The 20,716-nt window shown below is 40.7% G+C and overlaps 1 protein-coding gene across 1 annotated transcript; it reads right to left on the reverse strand.

Moving 5' to 3' along the window:
- Positions 1-4,054: 4,054 nt before the first annotated feature.
- LOC120433774 (integumentary mucin C.1-like) lies at positions 4,055-6,674 on the reverse strand. The gene is made up of 5 exons (XM_039600649.1): positions 6,562-6,674; positions 6,239-6,343; positions 5,968-6,135; positions 5,731-5,847; positions 4,055-5,439 (listed from the first exon to the last, which is right to left on the reverse strand). Exons 1-5 carry the CDS (start codon positions 6,608-6,610, stop codon positions 5,012-5,014), a joined length of 867 nt encoding a protein of 288 aa, XP_039456583.1. The 5' UTR covers positions 6,611-6,674; the 3' UTR covers positions 4,055-5,011.
- Between the last annotated feature and the right edge of the window lie 14,042 nt (positions 6,675-20,716).

A 20,716-nucleotide genomic window follows, 5' to 3' on the forward strand; every position in this document is an offset into this window, starting at 1 on the left:
ACCAGTTTGTCTGTCTTTATCTGAGTCTCACACAATCTTCGCTCAGTCATGCTCGATCACCCTAGAGGACATATCGCATTTTAAACCTGCAACTTCCAGGCCATAGTCGGCATAGATGTTACTGTATATTATGCAGGCCAGTTGGTTATAGTGCTGCATGTATGCACTGCCTACTATGACCCTGCTGTTATGTGCTGGATTGTCTCAGGGCCATCTTTGCACAGCGTGCACCTTGGGACTTGCTTGGAGCGGTAGAACCAAGCCTATGCTTAGAGCTTGTTTCTGTACTACCATTTGTAGTGCCTCTGTGCTGTCTTTCAGTCCAGCTTTGTCCAGGCACTGGTAGGATTTTTCTGCCACTTCTTCTAACAGCCGGTGGTACATGCTATGCAGGGGTCTGTCCTTCCATGATAGTTCCTACCTCTTGTTCCTCTTCTTTCTCTGGTTTCTGGCATCTGAGATAATCACTAAGCAAAATATCAGTTGTGGTCACCTCCCTGATTTATTTATGGATTTCTTTGTTTCACTGTGGGTAATGGTTCTGACACTCACTCTTATCTGCTTAACCTACCCTACAGTCTCAGGATACTGAACTTGGGATGAATCCCTCCATGCATGGTGAGGAGGTTCCTTGTTAGTGGCTTCTATCTCCTCCTTTGGGCAGCTGATAATTCCAGCAAGGTATCTGATCACCAGCAGGGCATAGGTATTGATTGCCCAATTGTTGTTCTTTCCATTCAGTTGACTCCTCAGGATTTGCCTTACTCTCTGCAGATATTTGGCTGTTGCAGCATTCCTAGGGGCCTCCTGGGGTGGGTGCTAGGACCTGTGATGGCTGTAGCTTAAGAGGTAAAAAGTGACTCCCAAGCTAGGCGAATGGCTCCAGCAGATCCCAGGAACAACATCCGAGATCACTGTCAGGACTCTCAAACTCCCAGGCCTCTGGTAGAGGACCCGAGCTTGAAGGAAAGACCGCCCGCAGGGGTTAGAGGGAAATTCTTTTTTTAGATCCTAATTTATTCCTCACCAGAAATTGCATTCTTTTTAAATTACATTTCACATAAAGTTTTAAAAAGGCTTTTCTGGTTTTTTTAAACGTTTAATTATATTATTTGGATACCTCAGTATCATTAAAATTGATGCTAAATATCCACGTCCAAATATATTTTAAAACATACAAGCTTTCATAGTGTGTCCTAATTTTCTCACATGACTAGATAGATAGATAGATAGATACTAGACAGATAGGTACTAACCCCAAGTTGTTCTCAAATGCATCCATTGAATTTGTGCGAATGTTAGATAGAAAGCATTTATGTAGAAAAAAAGGTGCTTGTGTAAATGGGTGAATGAGGAGATTTGTGTAAAGGACTTTGAGTGCTCAGTTAGAGTAGATATGTGCTAAATAAGAACCAGTCCATTTACCATTTACTCCTCATTGTTCCCATTTGCTACCCGGAATCCTTTATTTCTGCAATTTTCCCTTCTGGTAGTGCAGTACCCTCAGTTCTGACTAGCTGTTACCAACCTACTACACTTCTCCAGTCTAAATGACATTTCTATCCTAGTAGTGTAGATCAGTGAATCGATGTCTCGTCTCATTCACTCTCGGCATACAGCTTTTATTCAATACTGGAATTTGAGGAATAATCGTACTGTTCAACCAAATCCGTTTCACATGGTTGTTCGGGATTTTTCTAATTGTACTGTAATTAACTTTTACATTTAAGATATTAAGTGTGTGATAGATGGGGCGGAATGATGAATCTGAATACAGGCAGGAGCAGGGCCGTGCAGAGACGTTTATAGGGGCAGGTGCTCAAAGTTAAAAAGGGGCATATCGAACCAGGCTGAATAACAACAACACACATTCATCAAGAATCTAATATGGGATCGCATCATACTATATCATTGTTGTGAGGTGGCGACAAGGCAAAGCAAACGTAGCCTATGTTTTACCTGATGGGTACAATGTTGCTGTTGAGGGGTTTCTGCTGCTCCTGCTACTGATAGTGCTGGAGGGCAGGGCTGTGTTGATCTGAGACTGTAGACATTAAAAAGTTCATAGGAGAGATGGTAGCTGATTAAACAAGTGTCGTGAGATAATAACAAAATGCAAAGAACATAAAATGCGCTTGGAACCATAAGGCAACAAAAAACTGTGAGAAATAAACTCGGCTCTGCCTGTGAATCACTCTACTTCTCCTCTCCACTTGCTGTCTATCTGAGAACAAGGCACAACTTGCTTTTGCAATAAACTATAATTTAATTATCCACACCTAACAATTCTTGCACTTAATCTATAATAAAATGATGACAGAAAAATGTTATAGAAGCAAAACATTCCAGTTGTGCTTATTATTATTTTTATACTGGAATACCTCTCCAACAACTGGTACATGTGTTAATGTTACCTGTGCTCTTTGTAATCCAGCTGCTGAGGGATCCACTGCCTTAAGTAGCCTCACACAGCTCCTACTGTTTCCTCCTCATGTCCTTACCAGCCATGTCTGGACAATGTTATATCATGAGTACTAATTTTAAAAAAATCCATATAAATAAAACACACATGCACGCACAGGGACATTTTAGACCTTCAGAATACTGTATATACTGTGGGCATCATGGAGCTGATCCAGAATCCTTCCCTTATTATTTATTACTAGAGCTACAATAATAAAGCAATGAGGGGAAAAAAGTAATAAATATGAAATAATGTATTTATGATGATTCCATTTGTTTCACTATCCACTCTGTGCAGGGAGAAAGCTTATTACATTTTTAAACTGTAGAGATACAATAATTTTACTGCTGTAAAATCAGCATTTTAAAATATAAATCTAATATAATCTGTGTCTTAATGTATGTTCTTTAAAATACAGCGTATGTTTTTTAAGTATTATAATTATAATAATCCATAATTATGTGGACATGCATATTAGATCGTTTTTAGTGAAATATAAGCCCTCCAGAAAGGCAGGAAAAGCCCTGTAACTTACTTTAAAACTAAATATGTTCCCTAAAACGGTGGACAGAGCTACAGACCCATGACAGCCTTACACAGTCAGCCAGCAGCTATGACCAGCACTACTTGTGCAGTTAATAAAAGGACAGGTTTGTCCCGCTGTTACACACACAGCACGCTCTTTTGTTTCAGTTCGTCATTTGCAACAAGACAGCTTACCAACGTGTACGTGATAAGCTAATACTCCTGTGTGCTATACACTACAGTGTGCGCTGTACACCTACTTACTGGTTTTGTCGCATCAGTCTGTCTCTGAGTTAATTTGTGTTTCTCCTACAGCTCCGGACCGCTAAAAATGCACGTGCTCTTTATGAGCTTGTTCCCGGCTCGTAACCAGCGCGTTCTGCCGTCAAGGGCGATCATTGGTTAATAGTGATCATGTGACTGATGCAAGCCAGATCCTTTTATTTAGCAAAACTGTGATTAATAGTTAAATATTATTGTTGAGGGGCACAGATAGGACTCCGCACGCACACACACATTAAAAAAATAAATAAATAAATTTTTTTTAAAAGTTCCCTCAACAAAAGGGCACTCTGGGCACCCATCAGGAAAGGGGCGGGTGCTCAAGCCCCTCCAGCCCCCCCGTCTGCACGTGCCTGGGCAGGAGGTAAAAAGGCTGAAAAGATGGTGCAGGGATACCAGTCTCAGCATTTCATGAAGGGCAGAAACTCCCTTCCATCCCTACACATTGAGGAACAGTTGAAAAGGTGTTCAGTTTTACCTGGAGCCACAACTTTTTCTTTGTGGTTAACAAGGTGCACCAGCACACTCTACTTTCTCAGGAAGTGAAGGAACACTGGACTTGGAAACTCACTCCTGAAACTATTCTACAGATGTGTGGTAGAGAGTTCCCTGTGCTCCTCCATCACTGTGTGGCATGGAATCTGCTCTATGGCAAAGAAGATGACTGCCAACGGTTGTGAAAACTACACAGAGGATTGTAAGCAGCAGCCTCCACACCACCAAATTAATCTATACCAGCATATGTCAGAAATGTTCCCAGTTTAACTCTGAAACACAGAAGGATATAGGACAAGGGCTTTATTGTATCTTTATCATCAGCAGGGGCAGAACTACAGAAATTTCCTAAATTCTAAAGACCTACACCCAAATTTTGTAAACAATAAAGTTCTATACAACTCTTTACCTAAAAATGCAGCCAATGTAACTGGAGTTTTTTGCCATTTAAAACTACTAAAACAAAAATTAGACAACAATCAGGTGTCATAGTAAGATGCCACACAAATTATTTGTGCCAGTGCAAAAAAATAGTTTGTCTGCCATAAGACAGAGGAGAACACCACAAGCTTAAACCCTGCAGGTCTGACAAAAGGAGGTGCAAACTTACTGTATTGCCCACTCTGTCATTGTTAACTGTAACTGTAGCTAAGCTCAAAGGGTTAATGTTAGCTTATTTTAATAAACAACACTGCAAAACTTGGGTGCCACTAGGGATGGCAAGAGACTATTTTTAGGTGGGCACATGCCACCCTTGTAGATCCACCCTTGCAGATCCACCATTGATCACTAGTAATATAGATCAGATTAGAAAGAGAGACATGCAGAAAATAAAAAGCACAAAGCAAAATAAATGAATAAATAAGAAATGGAAATTCTCCTTCTTTCTTCTATTTCCAAAGCATGCTTTGTTATTGCTATAAGGATTCAGTTGTGTCACCCATTTAGTATTAAATAAATTGCATACATTTGCATACATGGAGGAATATACATGTATATATGTCAAATAAATGTAATGAATAATGTCATTTATTTTGGGCATAATGGACATAATTGTCCATCATGACAACAAACAAAGAAGTCTTACATACTTATTCCAAGTCAGCTTCAACAAGACTCTATCGCCTTTTTTCATGGACTTCACTTTAACAGTGGTTTGTAAACACAAGGTTAATATCCAAAAGGTTTTTGAGTCTTGTTAAAGCATCATATGTTCTTTTGTTTGTTTTTGTGTTATTCGGGACTTTAATGAAAGGTAAAGAGAAGGAGTCCAAGCAGCAGATGGATCATTCCCAGTCTGATAGAACAAGCGTCACTTTTGGTTGTAGAGGCAGTTGTTGCAGTTGTAGTTGGGGTAGTGGTTTTAGTTGTGGCAGTGGTTGTAGTTGTAGTTGGGGTGGTGGTTGTAGTTGTGGCAGTGGTTGTAGTTGTAGTTGGGGTGGTGGTTGTAGTTGTGGCAGTGGTTGTAGTTGTAGTTGTGGCAGTGGTTGTAGTTGTAGTTGGGGGGATGGTTGTAGTTGGGGCAGCAGTTGTAGTTGGTGCTGTCAAACAGGTAACACCTGATACGGTACCAACGCTCGGCATGAAAGGTAGAGATCCCAGGCTTGAAGCAACTGCACACAGGTTTGCAGATGCGCAGCCCTGAGCTGGATACGTGCTGGTGCTGCTTTTGACTGCAGATCAAAAAGAAGAATTTCAGGATTTCTTTTAAATTGCCTAATTTCAGGGTAGCTTAATATATTTCACACAAAGAACAATTTAACAGCTTTTTAAAATGTTTATGTGTTTGTCTGACTTCCAGGCATGAAATTTAAAATCTTATCACAGCAACTTTCACACCCAAGGATAAGTATAAATTAGGGTAAAAGTTTTTGCTCTTTTATATGTCAGATGTATCACAAAAGAATTTGAAATCATCTTTGATAGAAAACCGATGACACAACTGATACAACATAGAGACTTACTGATTGATTGGAAGCATTGGTTCTCCACTCCCTGACACTGTAATGTGGAGGAGCACTGACCAGTGGAAGGGTCACAGAAGTTGCATACTCCACCATTATTTGACTGAGAAGCAGGATCTGAAACAGAAAAGGAGGACATTTCATTTCAGAACAGAGACTCTTACAACATCAGATTATTGTTTTTATTTCTTTATATTATTCTTTTGTCTTCAATGAGCAACGTAGTATTTAACTTACTTGGTAGAGTTGCTGAGTTGCAGTTATCTGTGCTGCAGCATTGAGCAGAAGCCAGAGCACTTTGAAAACCCAGGTTGACTGAAAGTGTCTGAGAGGTTACGGCTGGACACAGGGAGGAAGATACACATGCCTTGTAGATTTGTGTGACCGGAGTTCCAGATGAAGTAGCTACAAATTCAAAGTGTAGTTTGTTAATATTGATGGAACACAAATAGCTTCACAGCAGTTGTAATTTAGTGAAAATATTAAATATGATATGAGAAAACATTACCTAGAATGGTAGCTGTAACACACATTGTTTCCGATGAGGAGCATGTAACTGGTACTGTGCTTGAACACGTCGAATCTGTGCAGGTTTGACACTGAAGGGCTCCAGCTGCAATCAGGAGAGAAATACAGAAATGATCATCACAATTTAAATATATAGGAAATATGAGATGTTTTAAAAGTTCATATTGGGTTACAGAAGGTTACAGTTGAGTCAATACTACTCACTAACTTTGGAAAAAAATTACGATGTTAGATAAAAAGATAAATGATTTAAAGCTTTAAATTAGACTCTCTTCTACCTGCAGGTAAAATGAGTGTCCTTACCCGTGGTGGAGAGTGCCCAGAGGAGAAACAGAGAAAACAGCAGCTTCATTGTGATGAACAGGTCAGTTCTGCAGATTAGTTTGCCTGGACCGTGATACTAAAGCTGAGGAGCACCACTGCACTTTATATACTGAACAGGTGACCACAGGTTTGGGTGTGTTTACATTTTTACAGCACGATCATTCATACTTTCAAGTCTTCTTTCATCAAATCATTATGTCAAAGCATCTTACCACACCTTTCTTCTTCAATTCAACAACAAGTATTCATGCATTAAAACAAGCTCAGAAATTTTCTTTTGCGTTGTTAACTTTTCATTAAATGAGAATGACTTCATGTCCTGTTTCATTAGTCATAATTGACACAATTTAGATTTTTGGTAAATGCTAAATGGATTGATTCTTGTACAGTGGTCCCTCATTTATCGCAGGAGTCACGTTTTGAAAATAACCCGCGACAGATTAAATCCGCAAAGTAGCCAGCTTTATTTTTTAAAATTATTATAGATGTTTTAAGGCTGTAAAACCCCTCACTACACACTTTATACACTTTTCTCAGAGAGGCATGAGCATTTTGACACTTTTCTCTCTCTGCCATTATCCAGTGCAAAATGAAAGAACCATAAAATCAACTGGAATAACCACTTACACTGCCAAATAGAATCAGGATGAAACCTTATGAAACAGAACTGGAATGACGGTCAAGATAAGATAAGATAAGATAAGATAAGATAACCTTTATTAGTCCCACACGTGGGAAATTTGTTTTGTCACAGCAGGAGGTGGACAGTGCAAAAGTTCTGAAGCAAAAATTAGAATACAATAAGAATAAATACAGTACACAACTGTACAGAATAGAATAAAATAAAATACTATATACAGTAGAATAAAATAGAATAAAATATACAATAGGATAAATATAGAATACAAATGCTGTATACAACTGAGTAAAAATACAACGATGCCAGAAAGGAGTATTGCACTTAGTGTTATTGCACATGTGTGGGTGTGTGTGTTTGATCAGTTAAAGTCTTTGTTGTGGAGTCTGACAGCAGTGGGAAGGAAAGACCTGCGAAATCTCTCCGTCCCACACCGTGGGTGCCGCAGCCTGCCACTGAAGGAGTTGCTCAGTGCTGTCACAGTCTCCTGCATGGGGTGGGAGATGTTGTCCAACAGGGATGACAGTTTAGCCACCATTCTCCTGTCACTCACCACCTCCACTGGGTCCAGAGGGCATCCTAGGACAGAGCTGGCCCTTTTGATCAGCCTGTTCAGTCTCTTCCTGTCCCTGGCAGAGATGCTGCTGCCCCAGCAGACCACACCGTAAAAGATGGCTGAGGCCACCACAGAGTCATAGAAGGTCTTTAGGAGTGGGCCCTCCACTCCAAACGACCTGAGTCTCCTAAATGCTTAACATTCATTATTGTCCACTACATATTTAATTACTGTTAATGATAAATACTGCCTAGATAGTACATTCAGGAACCCTGAGAATCCTTATTATCTTAGTTAGATGACATAAGTTTCAGATACTATTCATCTGCTCTAGATAGTATAGATAGTTTTTAGGCCAGTTATCTTTCTCATTTTTTATAGATGAAAAGAAATTAAAGAAAAATTATGTGCTTTAGAGACTGGCTGCTAGTGATGAAGTCTCTATATGCAATTAATTAATTAATTCTTTCTTTGCTAAGTTATCTCATTCCTTGGCTTTTTATGCTTTTCCTGATTCATCTGTCAGTGTTAAGTGGATTAACAGACAAACATTCCTCTGATAATGGTTAGGTACAAGGGCTGGACTGAAAGTGGGGGGGAAAAGCAGCTGCGACTCTGAAAGACCTTCAGAAAGCCTGGAGAACTATTGCTCAGCACCCATTTAAAAATGACAAGAATGTCTGAAAATCTGTCTCCTTGGAAGCAATATAAGAAATGATGGGTGACTTAATACTTTTGCACAGTAGTGTAAGGCAAAGTAGTCAAAAAAATAGCAAATAATGTACTTTATAAAGATAGCCAAACAAGTTCCTCTGAAGCCAGAGAAATTATCCAGTAAATTATCTAGTTTAGAGTTTGTTTGTCAAACAGAGGGACATTTTGTCTTAATACGATTGTTACACGCCTCAAACAGCCAAGAAATCATCTAAACCTCCTGATCTACCATTGTCTCTCACCCTTTACCCGCCCCTGTTGCTTGTCATGTGTTTCTTTGGTGTATTAAGAGTTTTTTCATGTGCTATGTGCAGAGGTGTTTTTTTTTTCTGTTCTCAAACTGATCTCCCTGTTGGAGCTCAGTCTGGGGGGAGTTATTTTTTTCTCCTTATCTTTCCTCATGTGGTGCTTTTTCCAGGTTATACCTCTCTGACCTGTCTTACCCATGTGATGTTTTGTGTAATGTATGTATGGTCGGAGGGTAAGATGGCGCCGCCATTGCATGCAATAGGTCGGCAGCCTTATGAAATTTCCCCCTTGTGGGACTAATAAAGGTATATCAAATCAAATCAAATCGTTTTCAAGAATGATCATCAAGCATAACTGACGCTGAAAATCTGTCACACAGTGTTATGTCACTCTCTGAATTTGCCACACCTGCTGTTGTTAAACCTATGCCATTGCCACCCTCTCTTTGAAACGTAATAATAGCACTCTTCAAATCAAACATACGGCATGCTGTTTATCAAGTATAATCATGTGTCACACACACCTGACTTACGTAGAAGTTGTTTTTGTTCTATTATGGACTTTCTGTGAAGTGGAAATAACGCAGGTTGTTTCTGATGTACTTAGTTAATTAAGGCTTTGGGCATTACAGTAATTCTTCAGCTATTTTCCTGGTATGTAACCTACACCCCACGACCTAGTTATCTTCAAATATATACTTCTTCTTTGCTTTTTCTTTACTGCTTTACTCTTTTCTGTTTCCATGTCTTAGATGAAACACCTGAACCACTGTCTGACAAATATTAACTATAAAAGGAAGCCTTTGGCTGCTGAGGATGAAACTGCAAGGGCAAACAACCTGAACTGTTATTATGTCCAATTGGAAATAGACACTTTCAAGGAATACCTTGATATCTCGGTACAATAAAAATAACACGACAAATTTATGCACTGTTATATTTTTTCTTTAACAACATATATAATACAGATATAGAACAAGCATCACTTGTGGTTGTAGAGGCAGTGGTTGTGGTTGCTGCAGCAGTTGTAGTTGTAGTGGTTATAGTTGGGGTAGTGGTTGTAGTTGTAGTGGTCATAGTTGGGGTAGTGGTTGTAGCTGTAATTGCAATGGTGGTTGTAGTTGGGGTGGTGGTTGCAGGTGTAATTGCACCAGTGGTTGTAGTTGGGGGTGATGTTTGTAGCTGTAATTGTGGCGGTGGTTGTAGTTGGGGGGGTAGTTGTAGCTGTAATTGCGGCTTTCGTTGTAGTTGGAGTAGTGGTTGTAGCTGTGATTGCGGTGGTGGTTGTTGTTGGGGTGGTGGTTTTAGTTGGGGCAATAGTTGTGGTTGCAGCAGTGGTTGTAGTTGTACTGATTGTAGTTGGGACTGTGGTTGTAGTTGGGGTGGTGGTTGTAGTTGGGGCGGTAGTTGTGGTTGCAGCAGTGGTTGTAGTTGTGCTGATTGTAGTTGGGGCAGTGGTTGCAGTAGTAGTTGCAGCATTTGTAATTGTACTGATTGTAGTTGGGGCAGTGGTTGTAGTTGTGGCAGTGGTTGTAGTTGCGGCAGTGGTTGTAGTTGCGGCAGTGGTTGTAGTTGGGGCAGTGGTTGTAGTTGTAGTTGTGGCAGTGGTTGTAGTTGGGGCGGTGGTTGTAGTTGTAGCTGTGGTTGTAGTTGGGGTTGTAGTTGGGGCAGTGGTTGTAGTTGGGGAAGTGGTTGTAATTGGGGTTGTAGTTGGGGCAGTGGTTGTAGTTGTAGTTGCAGCGGTGATTGTAGTTGCAGCTGTGATTGTAGTTGGCGCAGTGGTTGTAGTTGGGACGGTGATGAATGTTGCTGCAGTTTTGGTTATAGTTGTGGCAGTGCTTGTAGTTGTGGCGGTGGTTGTCGTTGCAGCAGTGGTTGTAGTTGTAGTTGGGGCAGTGGTTGTAGTTGAGGCGGTGGTTGTAGTTGTGGCGGTGGTTGTAAATTTGGGTTGTAGTTGAGGCAGTGGTTGTAGTTGTAGTTGCAGTGGTGATTGTTGTTGCAGCTGTGGTTATAGTTGCGGTAGTGATTGTAGTTGGCGCAGTGGTTGTAGTTATAGTTGCGGTGATGGATGTTGCTGCAGCTGTGGTTATACTTGTGGCAGTGCTTGTAGTTGTGGCGGTGGTTGTAGTTGTAGTTGGAGCTGTGGTTGTAGTTGGGGTGGTGGTTCTAGTTGCGGCAGTGGTTGTAGTTGGGGCAGTGGTTGTAATTGGGGTTGTAGTTGGGGCAGTGGTTGTAGTTATATTTGCGGCAGTGATTGTAGTTGGCATAGTGGTTGTAGTTATAGTTGCGGTGATGAATGTTGCTGCAGCTGTGGTTATAGTTGTGGCAGTGCTTGTAGTTGGGGCGGTGGTTGTAGTCGGGGCAGCAGTTGTAGTTGGTGCTGTCAAACAGGTAACACCTGATACGGTACCAACGCTCTGTATGAAAGGTAGAGAACCCAGGCTTGAAGCAGCTGCGCACAGGTTTGAAGATGTGCAGCCCTGAGCTGGAAACGTTTTGGTGCCGCTGTTGACTGCAGATCAAAAAGAAGAATTTCAGGAGATGTTTTAAATCGGCTGCTTTCAGGGAATCTCAATATATTTCACACAAAGAACAACTTTGTTTGCTGACTTCAGTGTTGAAATTTTAAATGTTATCACAGCAACTTTCGGATTTGATAACATTACTGGCTATGTTCTTTCTTCGTTATTTGTTCAACATTTCTGATGTCATCGTATTACACCAAGCAGTGATGTTATATAAATCAGAGAGGAGAAACCTTGTTTTTCATTTTTCATTTACCAAAAGAAAAAATTCCATGAGTTTTAAAAAAATATGTACTGTCACGGTTCTGGGTCCGTTGGACCCAGTATTTTGAGTTGTTTTTAGTGTGTTTTTGCATTTTGGATTCTTTTCTTATGATGATGATTATTATGATGATTATGAATCTATGTTTTGGTTATTCTTTAGGGATTAGTCCGTAGGGTTTGTGTTCTTATGATTATTGCAGGTTGAGTTCAGTTCCATGTGTCATGTTCTGTCTGTCTCTCTGTGTTGAGTCCGTGTCTTTGAGTAGTGTTTCATGTTTCCTGTTTTATTGTGAAAGTCTTTGTCTTATGTTAGTGTGTGCTGCTTTGTTCCCCCTGTCTCGTTAGTCCTGATCTCTCCCAGCTGTGTCTCCCTCCTGTTGCCCATTCCCTCATTACTACCCTGTGTATATAAGCCCTGTGTTTTCCCATGCTCGGTGTCGCGTCGTACCCTCAGATTGTGCCTGTGTGTTTTTGGTTTCTGCATTCATGTCATGTTTAGTTTTCACGTCAGCAATAAAGCTGTGGTTTTGATTTACAATTCTATGTTTGAGTCCTGCGCTTGGATCCTCCTCTCCACCTGCCCGCACACAGAGCCTTGACATGTACTACTCAAAGCTACTCAGTATTACCACTGCAGTGTTTTTGATTTAGAGTTGTATCCTTCAGTTTAATTGATTATTTATTCAAAATTAAATCAGTGTGCGATTCGTCTTTTATTTTTATGGCGAATTCTGACCTTTTTCAAATATTGTAGAATAGATCAAATGGGCAAATTCAAGAAAAAAAAAACGTAACAGACTGATCAATACTAATAATACATTAAGTTAAAGTAATGTAAGCAAAGTAACATTTAGTATAAATTAGGGTAAATGTTTCCACTCTTTTATTTGTGTCACAAAATAATTTTAACTCATCTTTGATAAAAAACTGATGACACAAAACAAAGACTCACTAATTGATTGGAAGCATTGGTTTTCCACTCCCTGACACTGTAATGTGGAGGCACAATAACCGGTGGAAGGGCCACAAAAGTTGCATACTCAGCCATTATTTGACTGAGAAGCAGGATCTAAAACAGAAAAGAGCATCATTTCATTTCAGAACATAGACCCTTACACCACCAAATTATTGTTTTTTTTTAATTTATTTATATAATTCTTGTGTCTTCAATGACTAACAAGACTAGCAACTTGGCAAAGTTGCTGAGTTGCAGTTATCTGTGTTGCAGCATTGAGCAGAAGCCAGAGCACTTTGAAAACCCAGATCAACTGAAAATGTCTGAGGTTGCAGCTGGACACATGGAGGAAGATGCACATGCCTTGTAGGTTTGTGTGACCGGAATTCCAGATGAAGTAGCTACAAAAGCAAAGTGCAGTTTGTTAATGTTGATGGAACACAAATAGCTTCACAGCAGTTGTAATTTAGTGAAAATATGAAATGAAGAAAACATTACCTAGAAGCTAGCTGTAACTAGGGATGTTTATTGTTTAGGTTTTATCCGATACCGGTGCCAACCTGGTACTTTTGATACGGTGCTGGTGCTTAAACGGTGCTCGAACCGGTGCTTAAAGAATGGAGAACACAAACTTAGTCCAAAAACCTCTTATGTTTTTATTTTTAGCAGTATCTTTTTTTCTGCAAAATGATAACCACGTTAGCCTTTTCTGTTGATACAACATACCTGCTTTGGTTGGAACCGGTGCTTAAACAATGAAAAACACAAACTTTGTCCTAAAACTTCTCATGTTTAGCAGTTTGTTTTGTACAAAGATAACAATGTTAGCCTTTTCTGCAGCTATAGGGCATATATGGTATCACTCTATCAAACAGAAAGACAGCCGCATGTAACTACGACGGTGTTTGCTAGTTCACCTTACGTGCATTAATTTAATAATGTGGATAGCCTACTTAACGTAAATTACACACGACCAACATTAAGCTACTAAACCCAGAGAAGAACGACTGCTGCTGCCATCATCATCCGTCATCATTTCTGCTACACTGGCAGGGCTAGGGGCCAGGACTCTACTCTTCGGGTTCTTGGGTGATGTTGCTAACTCCAGGTCCGATAACAGGCACCACACCCGCAGTAGATGTGCTCGGTGTGAGATCTTGCAGCAAGCTATCAAATACGGTGCATTTCTCGGCTTTTAAAAAAACGCTATGCGTCGCCAGGTGTTTCATCAGATTCGAGGTGTTACCTCCTTTGCACAGTATCACCTTAAAGCACTTGTTGCAGGCTGCTGAGTTTGCATCTTTTGCTGTGAAGTACAGCCAGACTTTTGACCGCTTCGCCTTGGGCATTTTTAATCTGTAGCTCTGCTCTAAAAGAACGTATGTACGTGGGCCCACCTACTATCCTTGGAAAGGTAAAATGATTGGCTAGAATCCAAAGTGTATGACATCGCAGGGAAAAAAAAAGCACCGAAATAAAGCACCGAAATGTGCGCTGCTTTTCGGTCTGGTTACTACCGTTTATGTCAGAATAATGGCACCGGATATCGGTACCCATCCCTAGCTGTAACACACATCGTCTCTGAAGAACATGTATTTGCTGTTGTGCTTGAACACATCGAATCTGTGCAGGTTTGACACTGAAGGGCTCCAGCTGCAATCAGGACAGAAATACAGAAATGATGATCACAATTTAAATATATAGCAAATATGAGTGTTTTGAAACCACATATTAGGTTACAGAAGGTTACAGTTGAGTGAATACTACTCTACTAACTAAAAAAAAAATTATAATTGGAGATAAAAAGATAAAATAAATTTAGATATATATATAGAAATATAAAATGATTTAAAGTTTTCAATTAGACTCTCTTCTACTTGCAGGTAAAATGAGTGTAGTTACCTGTGGTAGAGAGTGTCCAGAGGAGAATCAGAAAAAACAGCAGCTTCATTGTGATGACCAGATCAGTTCTGCAGATTAGTTTCCCTGGACTGTGATACTAAAGCTGAGGAGCACCACTGGACTTTATATACTGAACAGGTGACCTCAGGTTTGGGTGTGTTTACATTTTTATAGCATGATCATTCATACATTCAACTCTTCTTTCATCAAATAATTATGTCAGAGACCTTTCCACAGCGGGTTTTGCAATTCAACAACAAGTATTCATGCATCAAAACATTAATTAAAAAAACAGCATGTTTTTATTCACAAATTCAAACAAATAACAACTCGTTGTAAAGAACTGAAAGAATCCTCCTCAAGCTGTATATATTGTAAAATCTTAAAACAACAATGTCATACAGCCATTATCCAGTGCAACACCAAAGAACCAACTGGAATAACCACTTACACTGCCAAATAGAAATATGATTAAATCTTATGAAACAGAACTGGAATGGGTGTTGTACAAGTAACCACGGTCAAGTCTAAATGCTTAACATTAAGTATTGTCCACTGCATATGTAATTACTACTAATGATAAATACTGTGTAGATAGATGGTACATTCAGGAACCCTGAGAATCCTTACTATCTTAGTTAGATGACATAAGCTTCAGATACTATTCATCTGCTCCAGATAGTCTAGACAGTTTTTAGGCCTATTAGTTCTTTTGTTTCACTTATCTAGTTTCTTTATGTCTTTTAAGGACATATTGCACCCCAATATTAAGACATACCAAGTTGGCCTATCTCAGTTTTTGGGGAATCCCCTTTTTGGAGCAAACATACTTTTTTATGCCTTTCAAACTGTTATCTTTTGCATTTTTTATAGATTAAAAGAAATTAAAGAAAATCCTTTAAATAAAAAAGAACAAGTTTGTGTTTTTGTGACTGGCCTCTACTGATGAAGTCACTACATAAAATTAATTAATTAATTCTTTCTTTGCTAAGTTCTCATTCCTCATAAAGTTCTCATGATGTCATTCCTTGGCTTTTTATGGTTGACTGATTCATTTGACAAACATTCCTCTGAAAATGGTAGGCTGAGTTGTCTTCTGCATTTTTTAATAGATTACAATGACGAAATGAGAATAAACAGGTTGTCAACAGCGGTTTCACTACTGGGTTTTGTTGAAACCCAGTAGTGAAAAGGTAAACTAAATGAATATCTTATATAATAAGTGAGCTGAGGCTTTAGCCTACACGTTAACATATTTATATCAATATTTAACTCTTTAACTTTAAATATTTAACTAATTTATTGAGCTCTTAACTGTTAGGGTTAAAAATTTTTGATTTGCTGCAAATGTGCTCATATGTGTTGGCACTCTTTCTTTGGTCAAAAGCTTTGTTCGGCATGAGATTGACGTAGAGTGCAGACAGTTGATTAACATCAACATTAGATTAACATTACATCAAGGCTAGGCAGAGAGGTCTTTTTCCTTTTCTGTCTCTTACAGAGGAGGGAGCAGATACCAGACGAGGTCACGGAGGTATGAGGATGATTCTGTCATGGTCCTGGGTCAGTGACCCAGTGTTTTTGGTTGTTGTACTTTTACTTTTGATAGTTTTATGTACAGTGGCTTGCAAAAGTATTCGGCCCCCTTGAACTTTTCCACATTTTGTCACATTACAGCCACAAACATGAATCAATTTTATTGGAATTCCACGTGAAAGACCAATACAAAATGGTGTACAGGTGAGAACTGGAACGAAAATCTTACATGATTCCAAACATTTTTTACAAATAAATAACTGAAAAGTTGGGTGTGCGTAATTATTCAGCCCCCTGAGTCAATACTTTGTAGAACCACCTTTTGCTGCAATTCCAGCTGCCAGTCTTTTAGGGTATGTCTCTACCAGTTTTGCACATCTAGAGACTGAAATCCTTGCCCATTCTTCTTTGCAAAACAGCTCCAGCTCAGTCAGATTAGATGGACAGCGTTTGTGAACAGCAGTTTTCAGATCTTGCCACAGATTCTCGTTTGGATTTAGATCTGGACTTTGACTGGGCCATTCTAACACATGGATATGTTTTGTTTTAAACCATTCCATTGTTGCCCTGGCTTTATGTTTAGGGTCGTTGTCCTGCTGGAAGGTGAACCTCCGCCCCAGTCTCAAGTCTTTTGCAGACTCCAAAAGGTTTTCTTCCAAGATTGCCCTGTATTTGGCTCCATCCATCTTCCCATCAACTCTGACCAGCTTCCCTGTCCCTGCTGAAGAGAAGCACCCCCAGAGCATGATGCTGCCACCACCATATTTGACAGTGGGGATGGTGTGTTCAGAGTGATGTGCAGTGGTAGTTTTCCGCCACACAGAGCGTTTTGCATTCTGGCCAAAAAGTTCCATTTTGGTCTCATCTGACCAGAGCACCTTCTTCCACATGTTTGCTGTGTCCCCCACATGGCTTGTGGCAAACTGCAAACGGGACTTCTTATGGTTTCCTGTTAACAATGGCTTTCTTCTTGCCACTCTTCCATAAAGGCCAACTTTGTGCAGTGCACGACTAATAGTTGTCCCATGGACAGATTCCCCCACCTGAGCTGTAGATCTCTGCAGCTCGTCCAGAGTCACCATGGGCCTCTTGGCTGCATTTCTGATCAGCGCTCTCCTTGTTCGGCCTGTGAGTTTAGGTGGACGGCCTTGTCTTGGTAGGTTTACAGTTGTGCCATACTCCTTCCATTTCTGAATGATGGCTTGAACAGTGCTCCGTGGGATGTTCAAGGCTTGGGAAATCTTTTTGTAGCCTAAGCCTGCTTTAAATTTCTCAATAACTTTATCCTTGACCTGTCTGGTGTCTAAATCCAATCGAGAATCTGTGGCAAGATCTGAAAACTGCTGTTCACAAACGCTGTCCATCTAATCTGATTGAGCTGGAGCTGTTTTGCAAAGAAGAATGGGCAAGGATTTCATTCTCTAGATGTGCAAAGCTGGTAGAGACATACCCTAAAAGACTGGCAGCTGTAATTGCAGCAAAAGGTGGTTCTACAAAGTATTGACTCAGGGGGCTGAATAATTATGCACACCCCACTTTGCAGTTATTTATTTGTAAAAAAATGTTTGGAATCATGTATGATTTTCGTTCCAGTTCTCACATGTACACCACTTTGTATTGGTCTTTCACGTGGAATTCCAGTAAAATTGATTCATGTTTGTGGCTGTAATGTGACAAAATGTGGAAAAGTTCAAGGGGGCCGAATACTTTTGCAAGCCACTGTATTATGACTGTATTTTGGTTTACCAGGGTTTAGTTGTGTTCCCTCTGTTTGGTGTCATCCCTGCTTGTGTATCCCCTTTAGTGTAGTAGGGTCTCTGTGTTAGTCCGTGTCTCTGAGTCTGTCATTACGTGCATGTGTAAGTTCCTGTTTTATTGTTAAGATCTGCGTCTTATGTGAGTGCTTTCAGTTTGCCTCCCTTGTCTCGTCACGTTAATCACTCCCAGCTGTGTCCCCCACCTGTGTGTAATCTCCCTGTGTTTCTCTGAGTGTTTTTAAGTCATGTCTTCTGTCTTAGTAGTTGCTGGTTCGCCTGCGTCTCTCCGTCTGTCATCTTATTGTTGATGTGCCACTTTCAAAAATCTATAAATAATGACAGGGGCTACAGCCAGAAAAAGCAATGGCTATTTTATCCAAAGTACAAATGATACCAAATAATGTAGTTTATAGAGATAGGTCAACAAGTTCCTCTGTTTATCAAACAGAGGGACCAATAATATGAGATACATCAGACATAAAAAAGAAAAAAAAAAAGGAAAAAATTCTAAAGAGTAACTATTCAATTGTTAAAAGATGTTGTATTTTTAATCTCAAAATCAATATAACACTATCTGACTGTTCTGTCACCATGTAACTGTGTTCTGTTTAAATAGATTTTCCCTGAGAAAGTTGCTCTTTAGTGCCTCCTTCTGGCATGACCTGGTGTAACGTGCGCAAATCTGTCTCTGTTCTATGATGTCATCAGAAAGTGCATGCTATTGTTTGGGGAAAAGACTTCTCCTGTTCTCCTGTTCTCTGCTGTAGTGACAATTGTCTCCCTTAAGATGGTCTTTAAGGGCATTGTCGGTATGTAATTCTGTTCCATCCTTACTAATGAACAAAATCTACTTGAAGAAATGCGATTGCAGTGTTTGCTTAAATAGAAATGTTTGTAAAGAGAGGATTCGCTAACGCCTTTGGCTAAACAAGTCATTTGTAGTGTTATTGTGTATTTGTCCTTGTCTATGATTTCTAAGAGCATTTCATGTTGTTTTCTCAGTTTCACCCTACTTCAATTGGCCTAAGTAAAGGGAGTGAAGTCAAACCCTCTTGTCTGCATGGTCATTTTGAAGAGAGTTTAGTCTGAATGTCGACTCTAGCAAGGCGTTAGAGGCAGAGGACATTACAGTAAAACGGCAGCCTCTCAAAGACCAGTCTCGTGAGGAATTGCACGGCAAATAGAGCTATCCTCCAGAAACAGCTCAGCTCTAAGATTCAGCTGCAGATGTTGGCAAAATCCACCCGACAGCAACATGTCACAGAGAACCAGTGCATCAATGAAAACCAGATCTAATATATCTGGCTCCTCCAGGCATTCTAGGACTTCAGCTGCAAGTAAGGCAGCTGCCGCACAAGCACGTGCGGAAGCTGAGGCAGCTAAGGCTGAAGCAGCATTCATGGATAAAGAGAATGATCTGAAGTTGCAGCAAGCAGAACTAGAAGCCTCTATGCAGCTTCGAAAAGTGCGTCTTGAAGCGTCGTTGGATAAAGTACACATGGAAAAAAGCGCTGCAGCTGCAGAAGCAAAGGCAGAAGTTTTGGAGGCTGCAGTGATTCAAGATAATAATGAGACTCTTAGTGAAATAGATGTTCCTGCTGATGACCCAGTAACACGCACGAGGGAATATGTGAAGGGTGCCACACATGACAGCCAAACCACGCCCATTCTAGCAACCTCCAATGATAACACAGAGATGAAGCTCCCTCAGCATTCGCTGACCATAGACTCTTACCCCAGGATCTTTACACCAGGATCTGAGGTACATACTCGAGCAAGCCCCAAGCCAGTTGCAGTACCACACATCCAAACACGAACCACACCCATAGTAGCAAATCTAAAGGAACATTTCCCAGGCAAAGCAGAGAAAAGTGACACCTACACCCCTAAACAAGAACCAACGGTCAGTTATGCTCAACAGCCTCTAGACAGTGGCTACACCGGCACCGCCTATATCACAACCCCAGACAACTTCAACCACCCACATGAGATCACATACCAGGAAAGGGGTCCACTGTACAGTCCACTAGAAATGGAGCAGAACATGTCAGACCTTGTTAGATTTATGGCTCGACTCGAACTGGTGTCTACAGGGCTCCTTCACTTCAACGACCATCTAGAATGCTACAGAGCCTGGAAAGCATCATTTATAAATACCATCAGGGGCCTCAACCTCTCACCAAGCGAACAGCTTGACCTTCTTGTGAAATGGCTAGGTAAGGACTCAGCTGAACATGCCAGACGAATACGATCCGTGTATGTGAACCAACCAGCAAACGGACTCAGAGCTATGTGGGATAGGCTCAATGAATGCTATGGTGCACCAGAGGTCATCGAGGGTGCCTTTTTGAAAAGATTAGACAACTTTCCCAAGATTCCAAACAGAGGTGGTCGTAAGCTAAGAGAGCTGGGAGACTTGCTGTCGGAAATACAGGCTGCCAAAGAAGATGGTGACCTGCTTGGGCTTAGTTATCTGGATACTCCTCGTGGTGTTACCCCTGTGGTGCAGAAGCTGCCATTTTATCTCCAGGAAAAATGGCTTTTCCTAGGCTTTAAGTACAAAGAAGATCGCGGGGCTCCCTATCCCCCATTCGGCTTCTTTGTGGACTTTGTGTGTCGGGAAGCACGGATGCGCAATGACCCTGGCCTCACACAGACTGCATTCAGCAGTGAGTTATCAGGTGCTAAGCAATCATCTAAAGCCGAAGGTCACAAAGCTGTGGCAGTTTTTAAAATGAGGGTCTCTCCGGATCCTCTGCCCCCTTCCAATGGTACAAGGACTGCATCGTTTGGCACCCGATCTGGAAGCGAGTCATCCACTAGAGATGATCCAGTAGAGCGCTGCCCGCTACACAATAAACCCCACCCCTTACCCAGGTGTCATGGGTTTAGAGAGAAGCCAATAGAAGAAAGGAAAGCACTCTTAAAAAGGCACGGAATATGTTACAGGTGCTGCAGAGCCACACATTTGGCAAGGAATTGTGAAGATGACATCACCTGCTCAGAGTGTGGGAGCAAGAGCCACATTGCAGCCCTCCAC

Source organism: Oreochromis aureus, linkage group 17 (genome assembly GCF_013358895.1).
Source record: "Oreochromis aureus strain Israel breed Guangdong linkage group 17, ZZ_aureus, whole genome shotgun sequence".
Classification (NCBI taxonomy): Eukaryota; Metazoa; Chordata; class Actinopteri; order Cichliformes; family Cichlidae; genus Oreochromis; species Oreochromis aureus.